Source organism: Pteronotus mesoamericanus, unplaced genomic scaffold (genome assembly GCF_021234165.1).
Source record: "Pteronotus mesoamericanus isolate MK-2021 breed Mesoamerican mustached bat unplaced genomic scaffold, CSHL_Meso_final contig_214, whole genome shotgun sequence".
Classification (NCBI taxonomy): Eukaryota; Metazoa; Chordata; class Mammalia; order Chiroptera; family Mormoopidae; genus Pteronotus; species Pteronotus mesoamericanus.
This window is the reverse complement of record NW_026555089.1, coordinates 5,284,691-5,296,063: the sequence shown is the minus strand read 5'-3', so window position 1 is coordinate 5,296,063 and position 11,373 is coordinate 5,284,691. Positions and strand designations below refer to the sequence as shown.

General features: G+C 60.5%; 2 protein-coding genes across 3 annotated transcripts; one reads left to right on the top strand and one right to left on the bottom strand.

The window, feature by feature from the left end:
- Positions 1-350: 350 nt before the first annotated feature.
- Positions 351-8,659, top strand: PPP2R5B (protein phosphatase 2 regulatory subunit B'beta). 2 transcript variants are annotated; one of them, XM_054570907.1, is made up of 14 exons: positions 351-681; positions 1,154-1,600; positions 2,367-2,563; positions 3,196-3,297; positions 3,427-3,519; positions 3,646-3,776; positions 4,920-4,979; positions 5,080-5,188; positions 5,726-5,779; positions 5,853-5,903; positions 6,026-6,145; positions 6,980-7,107; positions 7,347-7,448; positions 7,869-8,659. In XM_054570907.1, exons 2-14 carry the CDS (start codon positions 1,402-1,404, stop codon positions 8,014-8,016), a joined length of 1,494 nt encoding a protein of 497 aa, XP_054426882.1. In that variant the 5' UTR covers positions 351-681; positions 1,154-1,401; the 3' UTR covers positions 8,017-8,659. The 2 variants fall into 2 exon arrangements, with proteins under 2 accessions (XP_054426882.1, XP_054426883.1); XM_054570908.1 differs by lacking the exons at positions 351-681; positions 1,154-1,600 and adding an exon at positions 1,683-1,789.
- Positions 8,660-8,910: 251 nt separating this feature from the next.
- Positions 8,911-9,567, bottom strand: GPHA2 (glycoprotein hormone subunit alpha 2). Its single transcript, XM_054570909.1, has 3 exons — positions 9,465-9,567; positions 9,122-9,306; positions 8,911-9,012 (listed from the first exon to the last, which is right to left on the bottom strand). The coding sequence occupies exons 1-3, from the start codon at positions 9,565-9,567 to the stop codon at positions 8,911-8,913; spliced, it is 390 nt and encodes a 129-aa protein (XP_054426884.1).
- Between the last annotated feature and the right edge of the window lie 1,806 nt (positions 9,568-11,373).

Below are 11,373 nucleotides of genomic sequence, written 5' to 3'. Positions count from 1 at the left end.
ATGGCTGGGCACATATGGAGCAGGCCAAACCTTGGGGCCTGGCATAGTATTGGGCCTCTTTCTGTCAGTGTCCTGTCATCACTCCTAGCTTCCTGGTGCAACCTCCGGGGTCCTCCTTTCTCCCTATGCCGTCTCCCTTCCAAGAGCACAGGGGCCCAGCACCATTTGGACCCCATCCCACTCTGCCTCGTCCTCGTCCCTGGGTGCTTGCCGGGGCTACCCCTTTGGTCTGGCAACCTCCTTTAAGTGCTGCGGAGACTACATCTCCCAGCGGCCCCGGGAGCTTCCTGACGCAGCCCCCCCTCCCCCGCCCCCTGCCCGCGGGGAGGTGCGGGCCTGGAGGGGGGGAGGTGACTTGATGTCATCCTGAGCAGCTGGGCGGCGGGTGCCGGTGCGCACACACCGGGGCTCCCGCGGCGCCGCGCTGCGCCGGGTCAGGTCCCGCGACTTGCGGAGAGGTCCGCGCGCTGCCCGGGCCAGCCCCGAGCCCGCCGAGAGCCCGCGCCCCGACTGGGCGCTGAGCTGGGGGCATGCTCTGACCCCCCCAGAACCCGAGAGGGAACCCAGGAGCGCCGCCGCCCAGCACCCAGAGCGGAACCGCTGTGCAGAAGCTCTGAACAGCCGCCCCCTCCGCGCCAGCAGCCCCTGGCGTCTGGGGCCCAACGTCTGGGCTTCTGAGAAGTGAGTGTCCCCCCACCGGGAGGCAGATGAGATTTGGGGGGTGAGGAAGGAGAGGCTGAGGTGGGGGAGGGTGCGGGGTCCTAGGAGGGGGATGACATGGGAATAGGGGCCCCATTCTTGGGGAAGTCCGCGGTTGCCGGGCTTAGTGGGGCAGAAACGGTGTCCCGTTCTGTTAGGGGCCAGCGATGAGGAACGGGGTTCCCAGTCTAGGTAGGGGCTGTTTTGGGAGATAGGCTCTATTCTGAGAGGGGTTATTTTGGAGCTGGGGCCCTTCAGTCTGCGAGAAGGGAGGGACAGGGCTCCTGTGGAAGGGGCTGCACCTCTCTTTGGGGTCTGGGCAAGGTAGGAGGGAGAAGAGGGCTTGGGCACTCAGCGGCACTCACCCACAGGCTGGCTTTCCTGGAAAAACTGACAGGCGCTCTCTCTCTCCCTTCCTTCCTGACTTCTCTTCCCTGACTTCGTTTTCAAACAGCCAGGGTGGGACCCCGACTGGACTCTTCGGGACTCCCAGGGAAGACCCGAGGCCTGAGCCACCCTCATCTCTACCCTGCCTGCCCCCCAGGACTGGGCAGTTGCCAAAGGCCCTGGGGGGGGGCCCAGGACTGTGGTTGTGCCCCCCTCCAGGATGGGACCGAGTTAGTCAGCCATCCCTCACTCAGCTTCCTCCAGGGCCAGCGGGAACCCCGGGGTCTCTGAAGGCTTGACCACTGCCTGCCTGTCATGGAGACGAAGCTGCCCCCTGCGAGCACCCCCACGAGCCCCTCTTCCCCAGGGCTGTCGCCTGTGCCCCCACCAGACAAGGTGGATGGCTTCTCCCGCCGGTCCCTCCGCAGGGCCCGGCCCCGGCGCTCCCATAGCTCCTCTCAGTTCCGCTATCAGAGCAACCAGCAGGAGCTCACTCCACTGCCCCTGCTCAAAGGTGAGCCCAACTGCTGGCTGCCTGGGTACAGCAAGCCCAGCTGCCGGGGGTTGTAGGAAGCAGCTGGCAGCTGCCATCGGAGGGAGTTTGGATAGCCCCTTCCAGGCAAGGGACTCCACCGTCGGAGCTGACCCCCACCCCCAGCCCTCTCTGCTGACGCATGGCCTGACTGGCCTGTCATTCTTGGAGGTGGGGCATCTGGAGGTGGCGCCACCCTGGGGGGCAGACGAGGGCCAAGGGTGGAGCTCACAGCCTGGGTTCTAGGAGGCCACTAGCAGCCCAGGCGCTGCCAGGGTCCTGGAGCAGGTGTTCAGCATGGCTCCCTGTGATCACCGTGTGGTCCCCTGGCCTCGGGGCCACAGGGCCGGACTGGCAGTGCCAGGGGCACCCTAGAGAGCCTCAGCTCTGACCCTCCACCCCACTTCTGGCTCTTGGAACAGAGTGTCACCTATGAGAGGGAGGCAGTAGTTGTTTGGGGCACCTGTGGAAAGCCCAGGCATTCAGGGGCTGTCACTTTGCTTTGAAATCAGGCCATCATGCCCTCTGAGTCTGGGTTGGGAGGGAGAGATGAAGCTCCTTCACCCGACAGGAATGGAGGGTGGGACAGCAGTCATTTGCTCTCTGAAGGAGTGGGGCTGGCACAAGAGCCTGGGGTCCGGGCAGGGGAGGCTGCCCTAAGGACTGGGAGGTTCGCAGCTCCCCAGAGCGGTGGCAGCTGGGGCCCAGGCTCAGCCCCTCCCTCCCTCCCTCCCTCCCTCCCTCCCAGATGTGCCAGCCTCTGAGCTGCATGAGCTGCTGAGCCGGAAGCTGGCCCAGTGTGGGGTCATGTTTGACTTCTTGGACTGTGTGGCCGACCTGAAGGGGAAGGAGGTGAAGCGGGCCGCGCTCAACGAGCTGGTGGAGTGTGTGGGGAGCACCCGGGGGGTCCTCATCGAGCCGGTCTACCCTGACATCATCCGCATGGTGAGCACCTGTCACCCAGCCTCTGGGGAGGGTTGGGGTGGCACAGGAACATGGCTGACCTGCCTGTGGGCTCCTGTGTGGAGAAGGAGTCCAATGCCCTTCTGCTCGGCCTCAAGTCCCACGTCTTCGCTCCGTGCTCTGTCCCCCAGTGTGCCCGGCTGGTGCCAGCGCAGGTCACTCAGCGCCTCCTGGGCCTGCTCCACCCCGTACTTTGGCTTATGCTCACCTCAGGCCCTGTGTGTACCCCCCAAACCCCGCTCCGCTACCTGCCCCAAGTCCCTTATCGCCATGGCCTGGCTCAGGCCATGAAGCCTCTCCTCCATGAAGCCTCTCGCAATGCCCAAGCTAGAAATCTCCCTTTTGGTGGCTAGAATGTCTGGAGACCTTACTGCTTTCCCTGTTGTCTTCCCCACTGGACTGCACGTGACAGAGGGCGAGCATGTGGCTTGTCCACCCTGGGTTCCCAGCCCCTGGCCCAGGGCTTCCATGAATCATGTGCTCAGGCAGTGATTGCCAAGCAGTGAATTGCTTGCTGGGACAGGTGCTGAGCCCTGTTAGAATTTTGGACGTGGGACCCCCTGGCCTCTGCCTTCAAGGGCTCTTTCTTAAAGAACCCTGACTCTGCCCCCTAGATATCAGTGAATATCTTCCGGACCCTCCCGCCCAGTGAGAACCCTGAATTTGACCCTGAAGAGGACGAGCCCAACCTTGAGCCTTCGTGGCCACATCTGCAGGTATGCGGGCTGGGGAAGGCAAGGATCCAAGTTTCACAAGAGATCCGAGGACAGAGGATGAGGGCCCTAGGGCAGGGTGAGGAGGGGGTCTGTTCCCGAACTCACCTTTTCGTCTGTCCCTTCCCCCAGCTGGTATATGAGTTTTTCCTGCGTTTCTTGGAGAGCCCAGACTTCCAGCCCTCCGTGGCCAAGAGATATGTGGATCAAAAGTTTGTCCTGATGGTGAAGTGGGGAGCCCAGGCCGGGTGGTGCCAGGGGGCAGGGGCAGGCTCCCCAAGGGGCGTGGGGATAGGATGGAAGCAACCTGGGCTTGGTCTCTCTCCTGACCCTTGACCCTGGGTCCCACAGCTCCTGGAGCTGTTTGATAGCGAGGACCCTCGGGAGCGCGAGTACCTCAAGACTATCCTGCACCGGGTCTACGGCAAGTTCCTGGGGCTCCGGGCCTACATCCGCAAACAGTGCAGCCACATCTTCCTCCGGTAGGCTCCTGCAGCCTGCTCCGCTGAGGCCTGGAGAGGGAGGGCAGAGCTGTGGGGGAGACTGAGGCACGGGCTGCGAGGCTGGGCAGCCCCGTGGAACTCTGGTTCACTGAGTTCTTTCTTGGCAACATATCACATGATACTGATTATTCAAAGTGAGTGAGGTCAGCAAAGAAAGGGTATTTATTTCCATTTTACAGATAAAGAAGTAGAGGTTTGCAGGGACTAGGTCACTCCAGGCGGGGCTAGGACCTAAATCTTTTGACCCTCATCGTGCTCAGCTGTCGGGACCTATAGGAAGATTCTCTCTGCAAATGTGTGTTGAGCGCCGGTGCCAGCATGGCCTTGCAGTTGAGCCTGGCTCTGGAGTTAGACAGCCTGTATCTGAGTTTAGTTCAACCGTTTGGGTGCCCTTGGGCAAATTATTTAAGCTCTTGCCTAGTTTCTTCATCTCTAAAATGGAAGCGAGAGCTATATCAGGGACATCCATCAAGATGACCTGAGGTGACGCTTCCAAAGCACTGAGTATGGCACCCAGACCAAGCCTGGGACTCTGAAGTGTTCACTCTTACTGTTGTTAGCTACAGAATGGCTGAGACATGACCCCTGTCCTTCAGGAGCTCGGAGTCCCTTAGATCCCCTGCTTATTAACTTTGGGGCAAGTTCATTGGACCACTGAGCCTCAATTTCGTCATCTGTGTAATGGATCTGATAAGCCCTGCCTCGCAGGGTAATTCTGAGAAGTACGCAGCACAGGCTAGATGCTCTAAGTGTTTACTCTTCTTTTGGTTGACTGGCATGAAGAGGGAAGGGGGCAGGTGAGGTGCCTGCTGACTGGATGGGGACCAGGTAAAGAGGGTTAGGGTCTTGGGGGAGAGGTGCATTGGAGTGCTTCACAGAAGAGAGGCGAGAGCTGGGACCCGGAGTGGCCCCGGTGGCCGGGCGGAGGAGGGCGATTCGGAGGCCGGTGTGGATCTCGGTGGGGCCTGGGTTAGGGTATCGGGCATAGGGCACGGCCTGGGCCTCGGGGTTGGGAGCGAGTTGGCTTTGTGTGCAGGGCGTGTGGGTGGCAGGGTGGCTGGGAGGGGTGGGGCCCACTCCAGTCTCTCTTGAGCTCTCTGCGTCCTTCTCTTCCTCTCACAGGTTCATCTACGAATTCGAGCACTTCAACGGTGTGGCTGAGCTGCTAGAGATCTTAGGAAGGTGACTCCCCCCGGGCCTCAGCCAGAGCGTCGGCATTCTGGGAGGAAGGAGTGAGGCCCGGTCGTCTGAGCCCTCCTCCTCTCTTCTGCCCCTTCCTCAGCATCATCAATGGCTTCGCGCTGCCCCTGAAGACTGAGCACAAGCAGTTTCTGGTTCGGGTCCTGATCCCCCTGCACTCCGTTAAGTCGCTCTCCGTCTTCCATGCCCAGGTAAGACCCAGGCCTGGGTCTGCACAGCAGAGAGCTGACAGGGCAGCCACCCGGGTCAGCCTGACACTCTGGCTTCAGCCACACTAAGTCCCCAGTTCACGGAATCCTCTCTCACCTTCTTTTACTTCACTCATTCTGTTCCTCCCACCTCAGGGGATTCCCATGACGCTAAAGGCCCTCAGCTCTGTGAAGCCCTCCGAGCCCCTTCCCTCTCGACCTGCCCTCCTGGGCGGGACTGAAGTCTCCCCACTCTGTATTCCCATAGACCGAGATACAGATTTCCATCAGGGAGCTCTCTGTAAAATTTATAAGGACTGGTTTGCCGAATGTTGCCCCTGTAAGATCGTCATTGTGTCCGCACACACTGAGCACAGTGCCTGGTACCTCCTAGGCAGTCAGTAAATGCTTGGTGAACGAGAAACGACAGTAGACGCAGTCAGCAAGCAGACATCCGGCGTCCCGCCCCCGGCCCTCTCCTGACGCCGGTCTTCTTTTCTCCCCACTCCCCGCCCCCCCCCGCCCCCCGCCCCCCCACAGCTGGCATACTGCGTGGTGCAGTTCCTGGAAAAGGACGCCACCTTGACCGAGCATGTGAGTACCTCGGGGGGGAAAGGCAAGTCTCCGTCCCTGCAGGTCTGACTCCACTCTGCCTCCACTCCCACAGGTGATCCGGGGGCTGCTCAAATACTGGCCAAAAACCTGCACCCAGAAGGAGGTATGGAAAAGGGCTTTGACCCACCAGCAGAGGGAGGGCAGGAGCGCTTAGCTTCCGGAGGGCAGCCGGGGTATGTCAGGGGAGATGGAACTGCTGCCCTGTGTCCCTACTCCCCGCCCCAGGTGATGTTTCTGGGGGAGATGGAAGAGATTCTTGATGTCATTGAGCCCTCCCAGTTTGTGAAGATCCAGGAGCCCCTCTTCAAGCAGGTGGCTCGCTGTGTGTCCAGCCCCCATTTCCAGGTACACACGGTGGGGACCGGTGAGGGTGGGAGCCGGGGAATGGTCACAGCTGCCTCCACCCTCTGTCCCTCCATGGGTCGGGTAATGGGGACACTGGACTTACAGTCAGGAGACCTTGGGTCAAGCTTCCCACTGGCTGAGGGGCCTTGGGCAAATTTCTTTGCCACACTGGGTGTGATTAAGCTTCCTCATCGGTAATGTGGGCCAACCGCGACCTCTTCAGGGGGTGGTGACGAGGCCTATAGAGACCGTAGTGCAAAAGTGTTTGGTAAACGGTAGCGTAACAATGTGCTCCACGTGGGTGGTTATCACTTCTCCCCTTTTCTCCGCGGCCTTCCATTTCATGAGTGCTGCTTCAGGGCCCAGCCAGGTTCCCCGCACCATGAGGCTGGCTGTTCCTCGTGTTCTCCCACCTGTGTGCGCAGGCGTCCTCCCCTTCCTAGGAGCCGTACCCTGATGGAGGGCAATTCTCCCTCACAGTGCTTCTGGCACTTCAGTTTAATACACCTCCTTTGATCCCTACAACAGTCCTGGGGCGATAGCTACTAAGAGCCTCTTTTTACAGATGAGGAAACTGAGGCCGAGAGGTTAAATGCCTTGTCCAAGGTCACATGGACCTTGGATAGTGGAGCTGGGATTCAACCCTGAGCACTGGACGCCAAAGCCAGTGTTCTGGCCTCCTTGTCACATTGCTTCCTCCAGTGGGACAGATGAGCCCGAGGAAGGGAGTGTGGAGAGCAGGGCATCCTGGGTTTGGGGTGGGAGTGGCTACCAGCCCCCGCACATGTGGGGAACCGCCTGCCAGGCGCTCACTCTGCTATCCTGCTGCCCCAGGTTGCAGAGCGGGCTCTGTATTTCTGGAACAACGAGTATATCCTGAGCCTCATTGAGGACAACTGCCACACTGTGCTGCCTGCTGTGTTTGGGACCCTCTACCAAGTCTCCAAGGAGCACTGGAATCAGTGAGTGCCTAGGCCTTGACCTAACCCACAGAAGCTGGGTCCGGGGCCAGCCAGCCAGCCCAGACCTGGGGTTGCTCTTAGCTTGAGTGTGAGGAAGGCTGAGAGGTGGTGGGAGGGGCAGGGAGAGGGCAGTGCTTGCGGCTACGTTTGGGGACAGGGGTAGGCAGAGCACTGTAGAGGAAGGTGGGGCCAAACTGAAGTTGCTGTCATCTCCTCACCCCGTCCCTTCACCTGCCAAGAACCATTGTGTCTCTGATCTACAATGTACTCAAGACTTTCATGGAGATGAATGGAAAGCTGTTTGATGAGCTCACAGCCTCCTACAAGCTGGAAAAGCAGCAGTGAGTGTTGGGGCGCTGGGCACAGAGGGAGGGGGAGACGAGCAGGAAAGAGCCAGCTCCTCATGGGTGGAGGGAGCTACTTAGAGGGTGACCCCACATCTGGTCTGATGTTTAAAGCCTCTCCCTGGGTTCCTAGCAAGTGCTGGCCCGCTCAGGCCCGACTCCCCACTGCGCTGTCCGGTCATCCTCCCAAGTGCTTCTTCCGGGTGTAGAGCTTTGACTCCCTGGAGTTTCCTGCCCTTCAGCTGGGCCTCTCAGAGCCAGGCTAATCCATCTACTCCATAGCCAGCCTGTCCTCAGTGACCTCTTCCAGGAGCGGGAGGCTCCCAGAGAGTCCCTTTGCAGATGAGGCAGTGGTGTGGGAGGCTGGACTGTCAGCAGGGCTGCAAGTAGGGGAGCTGCCTCGCCCTCTCTCCCCAGGGAGCAGCAGAAGGCCCGGGAGCGTCAGGAGCTGTGGCAAGGCCTGGAGGAGCTACGGCTACGCCGGTTACAGGGGACCCAGGGGGCCAAAGAGGCCCCCCTCCAGCGCCTTACACCCCAGGTGGCCGCCAGTGGGGGTCAGAGCTAGAGATCCCGTAGAAGGGGAGGAACTAAACCCAGAGCTATCAGTCCCTCCATCCCCTCTCCTGCCCAGGGGCCCAGAGAGACACACACCTACCCCTGGCCTTGCCAGAGTGGGCTCGGAGGGCTCCCCGCCTGGCCCGGCACGGGCAGCTTTCACTGTGGGGAGAGGAGGAGAGGAGATGGTGGTCCTGGCAACAGAACTCTCAGGCCCTCGTGGCAGGACTTGACCAGGGCAAGCTGGACCAGGAAGCTGCCATCAGGGATCTCCCTGCCCCGAAAAGCTGGGCTCCAGACTGCAGGCAGGTTCCCAGCCCCTGCGCCCGGCCTAGGGCAACGGGACTCAGCTCCTCGGATACCCCACCTCGTGCCAGCGCGAGGTCCTTCCTCACCCCACCATGGGCTCCATGGTCTATTTATTCTCCCCTGCTCACCCCCAACACAGACGCCGTCCTGGGCCTGGGGCATCCTCCTTCCCTCCCCTCCCTCACCCTGTACTTTCTTGTCCCCTTTTTATTTATTGGGCAGGGGGAGGGGTGAGGGCACAGGCAGAAGAGATTCCCCATGTCCTGAGGCAAGGTGGGGTCACAGTTACCGTGGTCTGTCCCCCTTCCCCTGGCTGGGGGTAGACTTAATAAAGACAGAAACTCGAGGACTGTTGCTTTATTAAGGGATGGGGACCAAGAGGAAAGTGAAATGATCAAAGGCTGGTTAGGAGGCCAGGCAGGGGCAGGGGAGAGGCAGAAGCTCCCCTGTTTCCAGGAGGTGACAGTCATTGAAGCAATTTCAACCCATGCTAAGGCAGGGTTGAAAGTGCTGTCCTCAGTGAGGCTGAGGATAAATGGGGTGTCCTCCAGCTCAGTCCCTCTGACCAAGAGGAGGGAGCCGGGCCAAGGGCAGACTAGTAGCGGGAGAGGCGACACATGTCACACTGGCAGGCCCTGGCCGTGAAGATCTCCAGCTCCTCCCTCCGGTCCCCCCCACACTGCAGCTGCACCTTCACCTGTGGGGGAGAGGGATCCGTGTTCCAGTCCCTTTCGTCAGGCCGCTTCAGACCCCCGTCTCCACCTCCCCCAGCCCTCAGTGAGCCACCACGGGGCTGGGCCCCTCACCTTCCGCAGGCCATTGATGGTGCAGCATTGAGAGATGGAGGTGATGTTGTGTCGATAGCCACTGGCCACCAGCACGGAGTGACGGGAAGGGAAGGCGCTGGACTCACAGTGGCCCACACAAGCCTGTGCCACATGGGAACCCTGGCAGGTGCCTTGGCGGTCACTTCGCACTGTCACATTGAAGGCTAGGAGGAGACAGGCCAGTGGTAGAGCTCTGCGAAGATGCGCCCAGCTCCTGTGGCACGCCCCCTTGAGGCTGGTCCGTCAAGGGGACTGCCCGCCCCGCCATCCAGTCCGTCAGCTCTTCGCTCCCACCCAGCTCTCTGTGCCAAGGGTTACTCACGGTGCAAGTGGCAGCCCGGGATGGCCGCCTGCTGACCCCAGCCTTCAGTGATCACCAGGAAGAGCAGGCAGAAGAGCAGGGTTTTGGGGGAGGCCATGGGCATCTGAAACACAGTGGGGAGACAGATGTCTGCAGATGGGCGTGCAGGTGGGCAGGGGAGTTTTTTGAACGCTGCCTGCCTCCAGGCGAATGGGCAGGGCTAGGCTGACCTGTCGGACTGGGGCGAGGCAAGCCTGGGAGTGGGGCTGGCGTTCCCCTGCACCTGCCTTCGGGGGTATGTGTGCATCTGCCTGTGTCTCTCTGGATGGGTGTCAGCGTGAGCCACTGTCTCTGGATGGGACTCGTATGTCAGCCCACTGTGGTGACTTACCCCCGCATCTCTCCCACCATGTGGAACACAAACATCTGCCTCCCTCCGCATGAGGACCCCGGGCCCTCTCAGGGCTCCTCCTGCCCGGGGGCTTACCACTTCCAAGGCCCAGGGACTGAGTGGCTTGCCGAGTGGCTCCTCGTGCCTGCTGCTAGTCTCTGGCTGGTGCTGGTTCTCCAGATTTTTATTTGCCAGCATTTGGAAGCCACGCCCTCTTGGAGATCAGCTTTCAGGCTGCCGCTCTGCCAAAGGCCTCAGAGCAATCCCACCTGGAAGATTCTGCCCTCGTCTGAGGTGTGGTCCTAGAAGGGCGGCTTCTGCTGCTTACCGCCTCCCTTCTGTCCAAAGGCTGCCCGATGTCCAGGGCTGGGGGAAGCGAGATGTGGAGAAAAGCCCAAGGAGCCGGTGGAGGGGTGGCCTGTGCACAGTTGGAGGGAGAGGGCCCAAGACTGGGCCACCTGGGTTCCCTTTGCTGTGCGGCTTTGGGCAGGACGCTCTCGTACTGAGGGCCTTACATCCCCAACCTTAAAACTACTAAACTCAGCCCTGCCTGCTCCCTACTCCACTGCAGCGAAGGGTCTGGGAGGAGGTTCTCATGTACACAGGAGGGGACACCAGAAGTCACCTCTTGAGATGTGCTTGGTGGCACAGCCACGGGGAGAGGGGGATTCTAAGTCCACGTCAGAGGTTCACTTTCACTGTCAAATGGCGGGCTTCTCAACCTGGGCGTCAGCTACAGAGCGGGACCCCCCCCCTTCCACCTCGAGTCCCTGGAACAACAGGGACCCGACTCCTGGAAGAGCCTGAAGCTGTTGATTGCAGCAGATCCCATCGTTTAGTCCTGCTCTCTCTCTCTGGTTACAGGTGAGGCCCTAGAGGAGGCACGTTACTAAAGGTCACACATGCAGTTAATGTCAGGGCAGGCTGGGAACCCAATTTTCCTGCTAGCCATGCCTGGCGCTAAATTAGACTTGGGACAAGAATGTGGCAAGTTGGACAGAGAGCCCCTAGTTAACAGTAGCTGCAGGGCTGGGGTGGGGGTGGAAACCAGAAGGAAAGGTGGCCCACACCCCAGGGCCACCACCTCTCAGAGCTGCTCAGGTCAGAGCCAGCAGCGCAGACGCCAGAGCTGGAAGCTGCTTGAGAGCTCATCAAATCCTGCCCCTTCGTTTTCCAGATGAGAAAATAACCAGAGGGAAGGCGACTTAGCCGAGGCTTCGCTGTAAGCCAGCCTGAGACAGGATGCACTCAGGCCTCCAGACTGTGGAGCTGTGCCTTCTGGCTGCTTCCTGAAGCAGGCCGTGTTTGGGCCGGTAGGGCAAAAGCTGTGAATGCAACTTGCCCCCAGTCCTCCCATCCCGCTACAGGATGGCTTCCCCACCAGCCCTCCTCTCCTCGGGCCCAGGCCCTCTCACAGCAGCCCACCTCTCTTCTCCCCACCCGAGGGGAAGGCGGCAAACGGGATCTCCAAGGGATCCAAGCAGTCCAGCCCCAACATCATGAGAACCTTCCAGCGTCTGACAGACAAATCAGCTGTTT

Bases quoted from the DNA above. Each gene is read 5' to 3' on its own strand.
- PPP2R5B (XM_054570907.1), top strand. From the start codon at position 1,402: ATGGAGACGAAGCTGCCCCCTGCGAGCACCCCCACGAGCCCCTCTTCC. The intron at 2,564-3,195 runs GTGAGCACCTGT...TCTGCCCCCTAG, and splicing joins ACCCTGACATCATCCGCATG to ATATCAGTGAATATCTTCCG. The intron at 3,298-3,426 runs GTATGCGGGCTG...CCCTTCCCCCAG, and splicing joins CTTCGTGGCCACATCTGCAG to CTGGTATATGAGTTTTTCCT.
- GPHA2 (XM_054570909.1), bottom strand. From the start codon at position 9,567: ATGCCCATGGCCTCCCCCAAAACCCTGCTCTTCTGCCTGCTCTTCCTG. The intron at 9,307-9,464 runs GTGAGTAACCCT...GTCTCCTCCTAG, and splicing joins CCCGGGCTGCCACTTGCACC to CCTTCAATGTGACAGTGCGA. The intron at 9,013-9,121 runs GTGAGGGGCCCA...TCTCCCCCACAG, and splicing joins CCATCAATGGCCTGCGGAAG to GTGAAGGTGCAGCTGCAGTG.